The sequence below is a fragment of the Rhinichthys klamathensis genome, unplaced genomic scaffold, assembly GCF_029890125.1.
Source record: "Rhinichthys klamathensis goyatoka isolate OS25496 unplaced genomic scaffold, OSU_Roscu_1.1 h1tg000390l_1, whole genome shotgun sequence".
Classification (NCBI taxonomy): Eukaryota; Metazoa; Chordata; class Actinopteri; order Cypriniformes; family Leuciscidae; genus Rhinichthys; species Rhinichthys klamathensis.
Genome location: NW_026606893.1, coordinates 404,458 through 419,749, shown reverse-complemented (window position 1 = coordinate 419,749; position 15,292 = coordinate 404,458). Strand labels below are relative to the sequence as shown.

Genomic DNA, 15,292 nt, shown 5'->3' with positions numbered 1-15,292 from the left:
TGCGGCCAGGAACAACACGCCGCTATCTAATTACGAATGAACGTGGATGATCTTCAGATGTTTCTCAGTAACGATGGGAGTTCGGATAAGGTGGCTGCTGATGTGCTGACAGGGCCTGCTGGTGGGGCCTGGGGATAAACGCTATGGTTTTGTTTCATTTGAGATACAACCACTGTGTGCTCTGTGGCCGAGAAGTCTGGATCGGGTCTCTCTGGCCCGGCTTCTGTAGAGATCCATAACGAATCAGCCACGAACTCTCGCCAGCAGTCTTCATCCAGCCATTTTTCATTTCGGGCCTGGCCAACAGCCATGGGCTAGCATGTAGCTTGGTTTTTTTTTGTGAGGGCAGGGACCACAGAATCCTTCGTCATGCGTCTGACTGTTGCTAAGCATGGGCAGGGGGCTAAATGGGGGAGTGCGGCTTGTGGCGGTTGAAGGTCTGGGGAACTCTTCCCAATTCCACATCAGAGTACTGCTTAATATAAAGCAGCTTGCTTGCAGATGAGGCCCTCCTGATGCGGCACACACATGCTCCCTCCACCTCTTCATCAGATGTGCTGGCAGTGGACGGCCCACGCAATTCAGAAGCTGCTCGAGCGCTAGACATTACAAACTACTGGCAACCACACTGTCCACATGTGCCATGCATTAGCCTCACCGCACAGTTTTTCTTCCCTTTTCAGTTGCGAGTGTGTGTGTGTGTGTTTGTGTGCAAATGTGTTAGGCCAAGTCAGGGAGAACAGTGTTAGAAGAAAACATGATGGAGGGCGTGCTTTTCTTTCTGTTTAGCCATGTCCGTGTAGCATGACAGGGTGGGGCGTGTGATAGTGCTGCTGGTGTGTGTGGGTTTATTTAGCTGTAGGTTGGAGGTCCCACCGGTGTAAAAATGGCTATATTACATAAAGAGATCCACAGAACCGCTGCAAACATCACACTGCAGAACCATTCAAGTGAATATAAATTATACAATGTTTCTGATTCACTATCTTGTTTTATTTATTATTAATTTATGCATGTACTGTATGTGTGCATGTATAGGCTTGGCTGGCCCGGTGTAGGTTTGATACATTACAGCAGTCTAAGGTGGGTCCTCATTTAGATGTCTAGGTAACCATGTGAGCATATACATACATACGTACATGTGTGTGTTTTACTCACTGAGTGCTCTGCAGGTGAGCGCCTTTGGAATAAGGCATGAGATGCTCATCACTGGACTCCTTGGTGAAGGACGAGATCCACTCAAAGAGTCTTGCTCTTAAAAATTGATAGAACGTATAAGTACCCCACAGTAGGACCACTTTTCTCTCTCTCACACACAGCTGCTCACCTCTCAGCTACATTTTCACAGTATACTTTCACCCACTCCACACACACACACACTCATGCTAAACTGGCACAGGGGCGTCAGTCATGCTGAAGGAATTCTGAGGAACTCACACGAGCACCTAATATCAAATGAACCTAGGCATTTTACATCAGCTCATCAAACGGCACCTGACAGCAGAGACCTTGAAATACAACTTGTGTGACAAAAATATCTATTTATGAAATACTGTCATTTAGCAGTTGGCACTTTGAATGCTCATGATGAAAACACATGAGTATAACTATAGCACTTTGTTTGCATACTTTCAATATACTGTCAGTTTTAATTTTAAACTGTGGATACTGGTCATTCTTGTATTTGACTAACTATAAAACATATCCCGTGGATAAACAAAGTTTGCTTGTGAATTTTCCACTGACCTGTCTCTCTTTGGAGTGTGCACAGAGTTCTGTCCATTTGGCAAAGGATGATGGGGGATCTGAGGTGAGACCTTGGAGGCCGAGTATGAGGTAGTGTTGGAGCTGTTGGTGGTCAGATCGAGACCCTCGTGTTTCATGGCCTCCTCTGTGCTCTGAACACTGGCCACGTCCTTCCACAGCTGCTGCAGGTCAGTGGGACACATGGCTGAGATGGACAGAAAGCAATCGAGAGATTACTACAAACTATAAATCAATATTTATTACAATAAACCATAATGTCCTTAGTCAGAAAAAAAAAAAAACACTTTAAGTAAACTATAAGTGCTATAATCCACAAACTCCATTGAAAAACACAAATAGGTGAGTTGACAATCCCGGAATCAACAACAGGTGCCATATGATGAAACAAATTCTAGGAGACTTTTTTCAGTATGTATATTAGTTTTCCTCATCTTTGTTGTGCTGAAGGTTATAAGCCTAGTGTTGAATGATGAGAGCTCCTTCTGAAAGCATTCAAAATCTGCGTCTCCTTATCACACATCTAAAGCCACCCCCTCTCCACCTAACCTCATCTTGAATGGCGGCCAGCTGGCAGCACATCCCGCCCCAGAGATCTTAAAGTCTGGCAGTGCGCTGACATTAGTGTGGCAAGCCATAAAACACCAGGCGCACACCGCGCCACACTTCATTACGGGAGGGGGGAACGCCAATGGGACTTGTTAAGTTCACGGGAGAGCAGAAGGAGGGAATCTTTCTAAATCTGAGGAACCAAATGGCTAATTTCAGCGTGTTATTGTTATCTTTCAACATCTCCGCAAACCCCCCTGGCTACCTCCATTTGTAATTATCACTGTCCCGACCGGCACTGGAACTCACTGGGTGAATTAATCTTGGCGAGATGCTCTCTTGGCATTTTTTTGTTTTATTTTCCCCTCAAACTTGCTGAATTCGGGATTGTTTTCGTCTCTTGGAAAGGCGGAGGGGGTCTAGGTTGGGAGGGAGATTTGAGGGTGTAAAAAAGAGGGGGAGGGGGGTAAGCTCGTCTGGCGCACACTGTTCCCGAAAAGCCACAGCCTGCTACGCTATCTCACATGGCAAAGACTTAATAGCAATCTAAATATTATGTCTGGTCCGCCAGCATTCTTGTACCGGACCCCGCCAAAACAAAACTCCTCGCCTGGCTCTCTTCACCCCACCCCCTCTCTTCCCAGCAGGCCCGAGGCCAGGGAAATTATGTACGGCCACACTTGCAGCTACAGGCTGTTGTTCACTAGACACAGACAACCTGACAAGAGCACCAAAGGGCCACGGATGTACTTTAACCCCTTCAGACCTGAATTATGTTTCAAGTTTCTGAAAAATATAAAAGTACATTTTCCCAGCTCATGAGGCTTCTATTAATGAGACCAAATGAAAAAAATATATATATATATTGTCTTTCATTGTAATATTTTTTGTCCATTCCAATGGACGTCAGGTCAAAACAGGTGTACTTCCCAAAAAATGTACCAACATGAAATAAATTAATAAACATAAAATTTGTTGGTCTATACTTTAAGCTTTTTCTCAAGGTCAAAAACTTTTCAGCAGTATACCATTTCAACTTTAATTTTGAGGTTTTTGTTTTACAGATTGCACATTGTTTGTAACAAACTAAATATCTTTGAATCAATCAATATGGTCATTTTAAAGTCATTTTCTGTATGCATCTTTCTTTTTTTTTAGATCAAAAACTTGAACATTATAACATTGCAACTTTAATTGTAAGGTTTTTGCTTTATAGATCGCACATTTGTTTATTCATAACAAAATAAACCTAGGAATCAATGAATGCATTCACGTTAGAGTCATTTCCAGTGTGCATCTTTGAAACAATTTCTCTGTTAACGGTTTTCTTGTATTTTTACAGTACATTACTGGCAGCACGGTTGCCAGCAAGTTACTGTATTTCGATTTCCAGTAACTGTAGTGTAATTCACTTTACAGTGCACAAGATCAGTACTGTAGACTACAAAATAGTACTTTACTGTATTTTTACTGTATTTCGTAATTTGGTCTGCTTCTGCTGTAATTAATTATACGGTATTGTACTGTAATATCTATATTGATACATTACTGCTAAATATTATTGTAATTTTCAAAATAGTTTCTAATAATGATAATATTATATTATAATAATATAATATAGTTATTAGGAAAATATATAGTAGGAAAAAAAATACTATGGAAGTCAATGGCTACTGTCAACTGTCTTGTTACCGACATTCTTTAAAATATCTTATTTTGTGTTCAGCAGAATACAGAAACTCATACAGGTTTGAAACAACATGAGGGTGAGTAAGTGATGACAAATATAATTTTTGGCCAAAAATTCAAATTAGCCCATGATTTACTCACCCTCTAGCCATCCTAGGTGTATATGACATTCTTCTTTCAGACGAACACAATCAGAGTTATATAAAAAAAAATGCCCTGGCTCTTCCAAGCTTTATAATGGCAGTGAATGGTTGTTTCTGTTTTGAAAGTCCATAAAAGTGCATCTATCCATCATAAAAGTGCATCTATCCATCATAAAAGTGCATCTATCCATCATAAAAGTGCATATCCATAAAAAAATATTAATATAAAATAAAATATGAAAAATATTCATATTCAAGTTGCGCTTTAGATTGAAGTCAAATCCGTATGTTCATTTGGCCGGAAGCTAGTTATTTTACTTTATAAAGTTTTAAATACGGATATTTTTCTTACATCTCCATCTTCCTCATCACTCCACATAAAGTCAACATCTGAGATATTTCCATCAGCTATATGTTCAAGCACTTCAAGAACTGTATATTCTGCATATGAAAAAGTTTCAAAAATGTATCGGTACTGTGATATAGATTTTTTTATATAAGAAATTTCAATCAGCATTACTGGACATGTGATTTCAGTAACAGGCTTTCGAACCCACTGTCCATTCTAATGGACAGACACATTTGAAAAAATCCTGATTTAAAACGTGCAATTCTACAATCGATTTTTAACTTTAATTAATAAGTTCAATCTTTCTATTTTACATACAAACTATGAAATAATGGCAAAAATATATAAAAAATGTCAATAAAACCATAGAAAATGTTGCTTGCTTCTGTGCTTGGAGTGAAGTGCTGCCATGCTTCTCTTCAATGAAGTGTATTTTTTTATAATTACTACATGCAGAGCTTTACTGCCATTTGATTGGATGACAAACGTCCAATCTCATGGACTGCAGGCTTTAAACTAGGTGAAATGCTCCAGAAGTAAAAAAAAAAGGAGGCTGACATGTGATGTCCATTGTAATGGACGCAGGGTCTGAATGAGTTAACCCTGTAAAAAAACAAGCCAGGCCAGTGGTGTGGGGCTTTTGCCGTGGACAGAGGAGGGAGGTGTTTTCTGCAAGTTTCTACTTTTGTGAAAGAACAGCCAGAACATAGGAAGTGGAAGGGAGGACGCAGGGTGGAGATGGAGCGGTTTACCTACAGTGAAGTGTTTTTGTATTGCATTTGCTTCCAAACACACACACACAGGGGCAGGTGAGGCGTTACCCCTGTGGTTGGCCACACACTCTCTCTTTCTCTCACACACACTTCACAGAAAACATTGAAGTCAACCTCATCCCTGTGATGGCAAAGCTGTATGTTCAGCAGCCATTACACCAGTCTTCAGGGTCACATGATCTTTCAGAAATAATTCGAATATGCTGATTTGGTGCTAAGAAACATTTCTTATTAACAAAGTTTAAAAAAAATATATATATTTGAAATGTTTTGTAATAATGCAAACATCTTGAATAATTTTTGTTCAATTTAATGCTTCCTTGTTCAATAAAATATATTTTTTTCTTTGAAATCTTACTGACCCCAAACTTTTGAATGCTAGCACAAAGACTCTTTTTTTTAGGTGTGAACATGTACAGTATGCTACTGTTTCACCACAGCTTGGACTACATTACACTTTGTTTACCCTCTACATGTGACTAACATTCACAAGTAGATGGCCAATCACAAGGAAACATTAAAACTTCCCCTTTGGTTTTTCATGTCTGCTCCCTCGTCTAGCTTCATGCATCATAACTCCTGAAAAAGAACTGAAAAAAAAAGTTTGGCATGGTGATCACAAAGCATTAAGCTGAGTCCAACAGATCTGGTTGCACCCTTTGGACAGGAATTAAAATGACTTACTGTAACTGTTAAGTGAATATTACAAAGAAACAAAAGTCATCCCAGCTAGCAGTCTGTCTAATGCAGTGAGTCACTTGGGTTTGAAACTCTAGCCTTTCTGAGGGAATGACTGGACACGCCAAACAAACATGAAAACAACAACAACGGTTGGCGCCACCCATGGATCAGAGAACAAATCCTTTTCAGCAGCAGCTACGGCCAAGCATGACTAGCCAGAAGAATGCGCATGGTTGGCTGGCCAGTCATAATGGAGGGCTTCTTTTCAGAGAGGGATTGTGGGGAAATTCCATGATTCTGTTCTGTCGCAGGATTTGTTGAAGGGATTCCAAGAGCCCAGAGTTTATTGTTCTTCAGACCCCTTGAAACAATGACATAAGCAACGGGAGTGGAAGGGGGGCGCTGGGGTCTACGCCAGAAAGATGCCAAAGCCAAAAGTTTACAGCTGTCGCTAAAAATTATTTTCATCAATCTGCAAACCTTCCTCTGCTTTACTCTCTCCCTCTACTTTTTTTCCTAAAAGCAGCCGTGCGCATATGTGTGTGTGAGCGTGCGCGTGTGTGGTAGGCCCACTCAGGATTCCGGATGACGAGTCTCTGTTTTCTTAAGACTGAAATAATCAGAGATGTCAAGAGCAATGGGCGAGAATGAGAGTCAAGCACTCTAATAAAAGACCGGGATCATTTTTGGAGGCCATATCGGCAAGAGTGGCAGGGATTTCGGCATGGAAACTGGAGTCGGCTCCCTGTTTGTTCTGTCCTGTTGAGGCTCTTGTAATGTTATGGCCACTGTGGAACCTGTAAAAGTTGATGCGTCTAATTTCGGCGGATGGTGGCCAGTTTTCAGTCAAGATCCATTTCTGGTTGGACCCTTTGACAAAATGAGGGAAAATGGAAAAATACATTTAAAATTGATTCAAAACCTCCATTTCCTTCTGTTGGATAAGCGCGTCTGGAGCATGTAAAACTCACATGCGCACACACACATAAGCCCCCTCCCAGCCTGTGCACAAAGCCCAGTGAATTTTGTGGCATATTTTACCTATTATCCAAATGACTGCCTTCCACAAAACCAACAATCAAGCTTTGCTTTTATCTCTTTATGAGCTGATTAAGTTAACAAGCTTCACATGTGGCTCTACGGACATGGCTGTAGTTAGTCTCCGGGGGGCTTCATCCCGCTCTAATAGATTGAGATGATAGCTCATTGCCAAATTTTGGAGGAAGAAGAATGAGGGATTCATTTTACAGCCAGCTTTATTAGCATTTAAGGTTGAGCATGTAGTAGCGGGGCAATTTGAGAGCATGCATATGTGTGTGTGTGTGGTGGAGGCTGACTAAGGAAGAATAAGTGGGCGGCGGACGCAGTTCTGGCCTCAGCCTGAGAATGCCATCTGGTCCTGGGCCACGGGCATGAACACAGATGCTGCATTTATTTAGCACACTGCATTTCCTCCAGAGCTCCACTTTCCTTTAATAGGCATCACTAAAGGAGCGAATCAGACGTTCTGTGGTGTTTTTCTGGCTGTTGAGGACAAGAGGAGAGCTGTGAAAGAGACAGACCACCGGGTTGAGAGGCCTGCGGTTGTAGCACCTCACCCTGGGGCTAGACGGAGTCATATTTTTGCGGTCAATATTTTTTTTACCTTCAAAGATATGCATTAGTTGTGTGAGTCAGTATCTGCAACAAAACTAGCTGACAAAAAGTATTGCACCCAAATTCCCTTTCATAGCACATACTAAATTCGATTAAGAACATTCTTCCCTTGTCACACACATAGCAGGTGTAATTGATTTCATTAATCTGACGTTAACATGTTGCTAAGCTTAGCAGCAACACTCTTCTTATAAGCAAAAAACATAGCAAAAAAATGCTGTATAAAATAGTACACAGAACTAATTACACTTAACTATTTTTAGTGATATACATGAAATATGTTTATTTATATGTTTATTTGGCCATTGATGAAGTACATTGTGCACATACTACACAAATACAGTATGTGTAGTAGTATAAATACATTTCTACACACACTATATCTGCCTTTATACTACTTGGCATGTTCCTTTGACAGGTCAACTAAGGCCTACATTTTTTTTTAAATGTGTTTATTTGTCTTTGACTTGTTTTCCAGTTGGAATATCTAAAAAGTACTTGGCATAAAATAAAAGTCCACAATGTGTAAAATTTTAAGACTTGTTTTCATTTTCATCTTAAATATAAGTATTTTGTCTTACTACACTAGTACATTTTTACTTTAAGTATAAACAAGAAAATCTGGCAGTGCAATAAAAAAACACTTATATTCAAGATACAAACTACGAAAACATGTCTGAATATTTTATGCAGTGTTGATTCTCAAATTCATCGTAAGGATTTTTAGATATTTGATCTGGAAAACAAGACAAAATACTGCCTTTTTAAAATCTGGCAGTACCTGTGGCCTCAAAGAATAGCAAAGTGTCTGCTGAAACTCAGAGGCAGTTTGTCATACAGATACTGTATCAGAAATACTTAGAATGAGACAATCTACTCATTTGCTGGAAAAACAGTGAATCCTGAGCCTTGTTTAACAGATACTTTGTGTAATTGCATTGGTATGTGTACCTTGCTGCAGGCTCTGAATGGGTACTGCTCCTTGGCCCGGTTGTAGGTTCACCAGGCCCTGTCTTTGTAGATTAAGAATGTGTTGCTGCTGTAGTTGTTGCATCTGGATCAACTGCTGTTGGAAAGCCAGCTGTTTATTCCCCAACTGCTGCTGCTGAGAACGAGAGAGAGAAAGAGAGAGGCATGTTAAACAAACAACAAAACAAAGAGATGGGAAAAGTGGGAGGAAGAGACTTGGAGAGCTGCAGGATGGAGAGGGCGGGAAAGAGGAGACATTCATTGGTTTTTATAAGCCTTCAACCTCTTCCAGGACATGTTTAGATAGGACATATCCTGGAATAGAGATATTTTCCCCACCAATCACCAAAGCACATCCTGTGGCGGTAGACAACAGGCTTGGTTCAAAGTGTCGAAGTGCATTGTGAAGCCTCATGCATTAAGAGATAACGTATTAATCTGTGTGTGACAGTTCCATGTGGTCTAGGACCGACAACCAAAGACACGCTTGCAAACACGCTTGTTCATTCCTGCGTGTAGCAATCTGTTAGCATGTGGTTGGCTTGCAATTAACACGGCAATAAACAATGACTAACAACATCTGTGCGCAATGTTAAGAACAGTTCCAGATTATATGACATCAGATGTTTATCATTTTACAATGAGGCTTGGTATTTTTTCACTATGCATGAAATGTGTTTTGTGAAACGTGAGAAGCATGACTCCCAAACTCTCTTGCACTGTTTAATAAACAGGTCTCAATGTGTGTGGATAGTCATCGTTCAGCTTTCAAGAGATTTATTTTTGTTCCAGCTGACTTCTGGTGACGTTTAACAAAGAGAAACCATTTTATCAGCTATGACATAAGCACAGTGCACTCCAAGACTAGCCCTAAACTTATAAAAATCCCTTCAGATCTTTAGCCAGAGGTGAGAAAGAACAGAAAAAGTGCCAAGGTGAAGAAAAGGCTGGAAAAGACCAATTTAAAAGTGATGCATGTATTTTGTGTTTAAAGTGACCTAACATAGCATGATTGACTCAACTGATGACATTTTGAGAGTTTGTGCCAGGACTACACTACCATTCAAAAGTTTGGGGTAAGTACGATTTTAATTTTTTTCTAAAGAAACTAAAAATTGAATTGATCAAAAGTGATAATAAAAGACATTTACAATGTTACAAAAGATTTATATTTCAAATAAAGCTTTCCTTTAGAACATTCTATTCATCAACAAATACTGAAAAAAGTCAAAAGTTTCCTTTGATTAAATATTTATTTTGCAACAAATCAACATATTACAATGATTTCTTAAGGATCATGTGATACTGAAGACTGAAGTAATGAGTGCTGAAAATTCAGCTTTGCCATCACAGGAATAAATATAAAAATATATATATATATTCAAATAGAAAATAGTTATTACTAGTTATTAATATTACTTCACAATATTTCAGTTTTTACTGTATTTTTGATTAAATAAATGCAGCACAATGAGACTTCTTTCAAAAACATTACATTAAAACATTAAAAACAAAAATCTTACAAACCCTAAACTTTTGAACAGAAGTGTACCTGGTTTTCTATATATCCGATAAGGTCAGTTGGTGTCGTGGTGATAAATATCCTCCTTCCTGAACCGGCCTGAGTCAAATCACTGTTTCCAGCAACACGCTTTTTGATGTTCCCCCAATGAGAGATGGGCCTTATCTCCTTTAAGATAACGGCACAAAAAAGTGGAGGGGAGAGAGAAAAATATGTTGAAGGAGGGAAGGAAAATAAAAAAGGAAAATAATTAAAGGTAGTTTCTTAATCTCACTGTCAGAGAAGTGGCTTGAGGCCACGACCCGAGGCACAAGGCCTCATGGGAAAGGGCCACATGGGTCAACATCAACAGAGAAGAGAGAAAACACAAGCCCTTCCCAAAACTTACTGAGCTGCTTTGTTCCCTACAGTACACCCTTACATACGCAAATCAAATCCTCGATTTGGAACAGGCAGCATATAATCAACTCATCAGCAATCAACTCACACTTGATTTCAATAGACTGACATTAACATGGTGCTAAGCTAAGCTAACTGAGTATAATTCTATACTTTATAAGCAATGATCTGTCATGATTATGTGCAACATACTTTTTGCTTTCTGACGAATTCGAAATTGAGCAACAACATTACAAAATTGCCTCAAATAGCGACCTTTTTTTATTTTATAATTACACCTAATTTCCGGCAACGTTCAGCACGTAAGCGCACCCATAAACACACAAACAAAGAAAAAATTTGAGAACATCTGAAGTATTTTTCAAGAATTGCACTTACGAACTTTCGTAGACTTTTTCTAAATAAATTTCTTAACTTCTTTCTTAGTCTGTCCCCAACTCTCCGTGGAGAGACGCACCTGTTCTCCCCCCTAACTTTGAGACCGAAAGATGTGAAAAAAGTGTGAACAAAGAATATTCAGTTAACAAACACACAACCGAAGAAGTGAGCTAATGCCAATATTCAGCATTGAATTCCTCTCTCTTCCTCCTTCCTCTTCATCCCCGTCTCCTCTCCTTTCTATTTCTCTCCCTGTTTCGGTCTCATGAGACACAGTTCAAGTTCTTTAACACATTGTGTCTGCACGCTGTTTACATTAGATGCAGTTGAGTGGCTAAAGCTAGCGAAGTAACAGGCCTGTCAGCTTGATTTATGAGCACATCAAACAGAGTTTGGGCACGCCAGGCCCGACTGACAGCGCTACTTCATTAGGCTGACTCCAGGGTGACTCCACAGCTCAACCGTCAAACTGAGAGAGAGATAGAGAGAGAGAGAATAAAAAAAAAAACAGAAAAAGAGCAAAAAGTCTGGATTGATGATGCAAAAATGTGTTTGGCAACCATCTCTCCCGCTTTTCTATCCGTCTATCTCACCTCTCAACCTGCTTGTGTTGACTGGCAGTGATATGGGCTGCAATTAAAGCATCTTTTACTGAAGGAGAGCATAAAGTGTCATCTCTCCATCTTCAGATGCTTTACAAAAACAAAGCCCTGAATATAAGCTTCCGATTTCAATCACAGATTATATAAACAGGCCTTGATTGTTGAAATATGATGCTACTAATGAAGAATGAAAGGAAAATATATTTTGATGACAAAATTGATGTGGTGGTATTATGGCCAGAGAAACAGTTTGTTTCATGGTTTCAGGGGTCAGTTTCCTGTGCCAGTTGAACCAACAGCATGGCAGAACATGGAAAGGTATGTTTCAGAGGACGAAGAGCTTTAAAAGAGGGCTAGAGGGATGAGAAACAACACCACACGTTCTTGTCTTTCTACCTTCTTTCGTCTCCTCACGCCTGACTGCTTTACTCTTAGTCCAGTGCTGTCAGTGAACTCGTCCCCAGGGGAACACCACTACATGCCAGACAAAACACACACACACGAATCCTTAAACATGGCCTAATCCAATATGCTTAAATTTTCCTTCCTGTAATAATCCAGACAGCACGCATTTATCAGTTAAAATAAATATGTAATTGATATATATATATATATAAATATATATATAAATAAAAATATATTTTATTAAATTAATTCATAAAATAAAATATAATCAAATTAGGGGTGTAAAAAAAAAATCAGTTTAACGCGTAAAAAATATTTACCGTTTTCTTCTGTCATCCTTTTTCTGTCATCCTGTGCAATAGTATTAGCCTGGGAAAACCCAGACAACTTCCGGCAAATTTAGATTTGCTCTGAAAGTTAGTCTGGCAAAGAGCTCATTCAAGCCCATTTCCAATCCGTCGAAATCTAGGCACCAATCAGAAACGTTGGGGCGGGCTTTACACGATGACGACAGCGCTGGGATTTTGAAGCAGATTTTGTAGCCTACATTACAAAGATAAATGCCGCCGTCGAACATCACTCGTTCGAATCAGCTATCGTGTCTGTTTTAAGCGAATTTGAACGTTTCCTTTTAGTTAAAAACCGAACAAAGAACAACACTCGGAGATGTTTTTTCCGCCGCTCTGCTTTATACGTCATCTCCTTCATCCCTCTGATTGGTTTTAGGTCTATCCGCGACGTCCGTTGGTGACGCCCCTCTGGAAATGATTTGTCTATGACGCTTTGCCAGACCATAACTCAGTTACAACTGAGAATGGTCTGGTTTTAACCAGCTACAACAGTATATGATCGCACTATCATTCATTCAGGTGTAAAGAATTGTGAGGCAGGGGTGTCTCACCTCTTTGGCCTGCTTGCTGTTGCTGGGTAATTTATGCAATGAAGGCAGTGTTTGATTATTCAATGTTTGTATATTTCCTACCTGTTAGCAGTGGCGGGGCCAGGGGGTGGCTCGGGGTGGCCATGGCCACCCTTGGCTTAAGCTTGGCCACCCTTTTGGCCACCCCTCTCACAACTGCTGTTTCTGTCTCTCGGTCTTTTTTTCTTTCTTTTTTTTTACAAGAATTGCGTTTTTAAAACACAGAACCGTATCTTACGACCACAAAAAACGTGAGACTTTTCAGACGCGCACTCCAACTTCACCTCAGCGCCAGGCGCAAGTCAAACGAGTGCAGAAATGTACAGGTGCTGAATAAGCTTTAGCAGTGATCGGAGCATAGTAAATAACAGAGTCGATGTTCCTCAACTGGTGGGTTGCAAGACTGGTTGTTTTGAGTGAGTCGCATATGTCCAGTCAAAGAAACAACAACGTAATTCTCTTTTTTTCTGATTCTACTTTTACTTTGAAATATATGTGTGAAAGCTACACTTCCGTCAGATGCGGAGAAAAGCGCGTTGTCCTGAATCAGTAGGCTATCTGCGGTAAGATGAGATGTTGCAAGGTCAACAAACGTCAGTAAAACTAACTTTTTACTGTCCTGTCAGACGTTGTACTGTACTTGCACATCACGCGCAAATTTTCTGTCATCAATTAACTCATGAAATAATCAAAAAGGCGATCAAATCTGTGTCAAAACTGCATGCATGTATGTATTTGTTATAGGCTATATGAGTCACATATGTCTAGACTCAAATATTCTGCCATAAGGCACAAACTGATAGGCTATGTGTTTTTTTAATGTACAAATAAATGTGAGCACTGTGCATTTATACTAGAAGATAGGCGGTAATTTTGCGATAATTTGTAAAGGACAAACAAAAATGGATAATTTTTAAATCCATAAAATAACTAATTTTACATTCTGCCATTTATGTGCATTTTGACTTGTTCACATTCTTGCACATAGCGATTCAAAAGAGATGTTTCCCCCCTTTTTAATTAGGTATGATAGAACGGTTTAGATTCTTTATATTGACAACTAATATAGAAAGTTAAAGAGTTAATTGATTATATAAAATTCAATGAAGGTTAAATAATCTTTGAACCACAGTAGTTATCTGCATGTCTCATCCATGAAGGTGCAACAATGTTGGGGGTTTTGAGAACCAGAATCATGCTAACTGAGCAAGTTTACTATATGACTAAAGAACTTTAGCTATAGTGTGTGTCCCCTTTATTAATATGCCTGGAGGTGGTAAGTAGCTAATAATAAAAAAAAAAAATCAAATTCACTCAGTATTCCATGATTCCTAATTCACTACTCTCTCAATTACAATTGAGTACAAATGAACTGTATTCAGTTGTGTAGGAACAGTCCAATACATTATTTAAACTAATTATTATGTTAAAATAATTAAGATTTATGTGCCACCCCAGACTGTTTGCTGGCCCCTGCCTGGCCACCCCTATGAAAAAATCCTGGCTCCGCCACTGCCTGTTAGACCTAACTGAAAATCTTAAATCACTGTTTACAAGGTTACATAGGTCAAAAACAATGAAAACAATAACTTTTTTTGTGCATTTTAGCAGGGCAGGCAAGAATTTGAACCGGCCTGACTGTGCCTGTAGAAGAAAAAAAACCTTAGTGTTAAGTCGTGATATATTAAAGGTATTTTCAGTATTGGTATCAGTGACACTGGGCTTTATTCACAGTGCTTAGTAAAGATGTCATTAAACAATTTTTTTTTTTAAATATACCATCTTTATGTTGTTTCTACATTATTTTGGAGATTCAATATGAAAGTATTACAATATAAAAATATATTAAAAACAATGTTAGGTGAAAATAATCGCAGAAAAAATGTGAATAATATATATATATATATATATATATATTTAATAAATTAACAGCACTAAATAAAATACTTAAATACAAATGAACCATTTAAATAAATAAAAAATCATTTTAAATTCCAACATCCAACCTTAAATTAATAATAATAGTAATAATAATATTATATATAATAATAGTAATAATATAAAATACAAGTAACTAAAAATTAAATAATTAAACCTATTTTAATATTAATTTAATTTTAATTTGAGAAAACAGGTGGTGGTACAGTAGATTTCCAACCTAATAAAATTGTGTGGTGTAGTAGCAGTAAGGAGTACTTGGGTTTCTTACCGAGACAGTAACGCAAAAGCACACGCTCAGTATGTACGACTGGACTGCAGCGTGTTGGCCAAGCATTCTTGTCTTGAGTAGTTGCATAGTGCCAAATTTCAGGCCAAGTAAAGAGGCCCTGAACAAACGTGAGCTGATCCGCGGGGAAGAGGAGCTGACCACTGCCCTCTCGATTTAATTTCCCTACTCAGAGAGCACACCATCTCCCTTGCTCTAATATTTAATAAGGGAAAATGTCTGAAAAACTCCTGAGGCCTTGAATAAGGTTAGTCATGACTTTTTTAT

At 38.9% G+C, this 15,292-nt stretch overlaps 1 protein-coding gene across 5 annotated transcripts in view; it reads right to left on the bottom strand.

Annotated features, from left to right (window-relative positions):
- The window catches only part of foxp4 (forkhead box P4), a 126,510-nt gene that overhangs the window by 24,939 nt on the left and 86,279 nt on the right, over positions 1 to 15,292 (bottom strand). Inside the window, exons 6-9 of one of the 5 annotated variants that reach the window (XM_056234127.1) lie at positions 10,126 to 10,263; positions 8,556 to 8,709; positions 1,747 to 1,951; positions 1,159 to 1,254 (exon numbers count right to left, since the gene is read on the bottom strand). In XM_056234127.1, coding sequence (XP_056090102.1) covers positions 1,159 to 1,254; positions 1,747 to 1,951; positions 8,556 to 8,709; positions 10,126 to 10,263 — 593 coding nt within the window. The remainder of the gene's footprint in view (positions 1 to 1,158; positions 1,255 to 1,746; positions 1,952 to 8,555; positions 8,710 to 10,125; positions 10,264 to 15,292) is intronic. The other 4 variants (XM_056234128.1, XM_056234130.1, XM_056234129.1 and 1 more) reach the window with 4 other exon arrangements.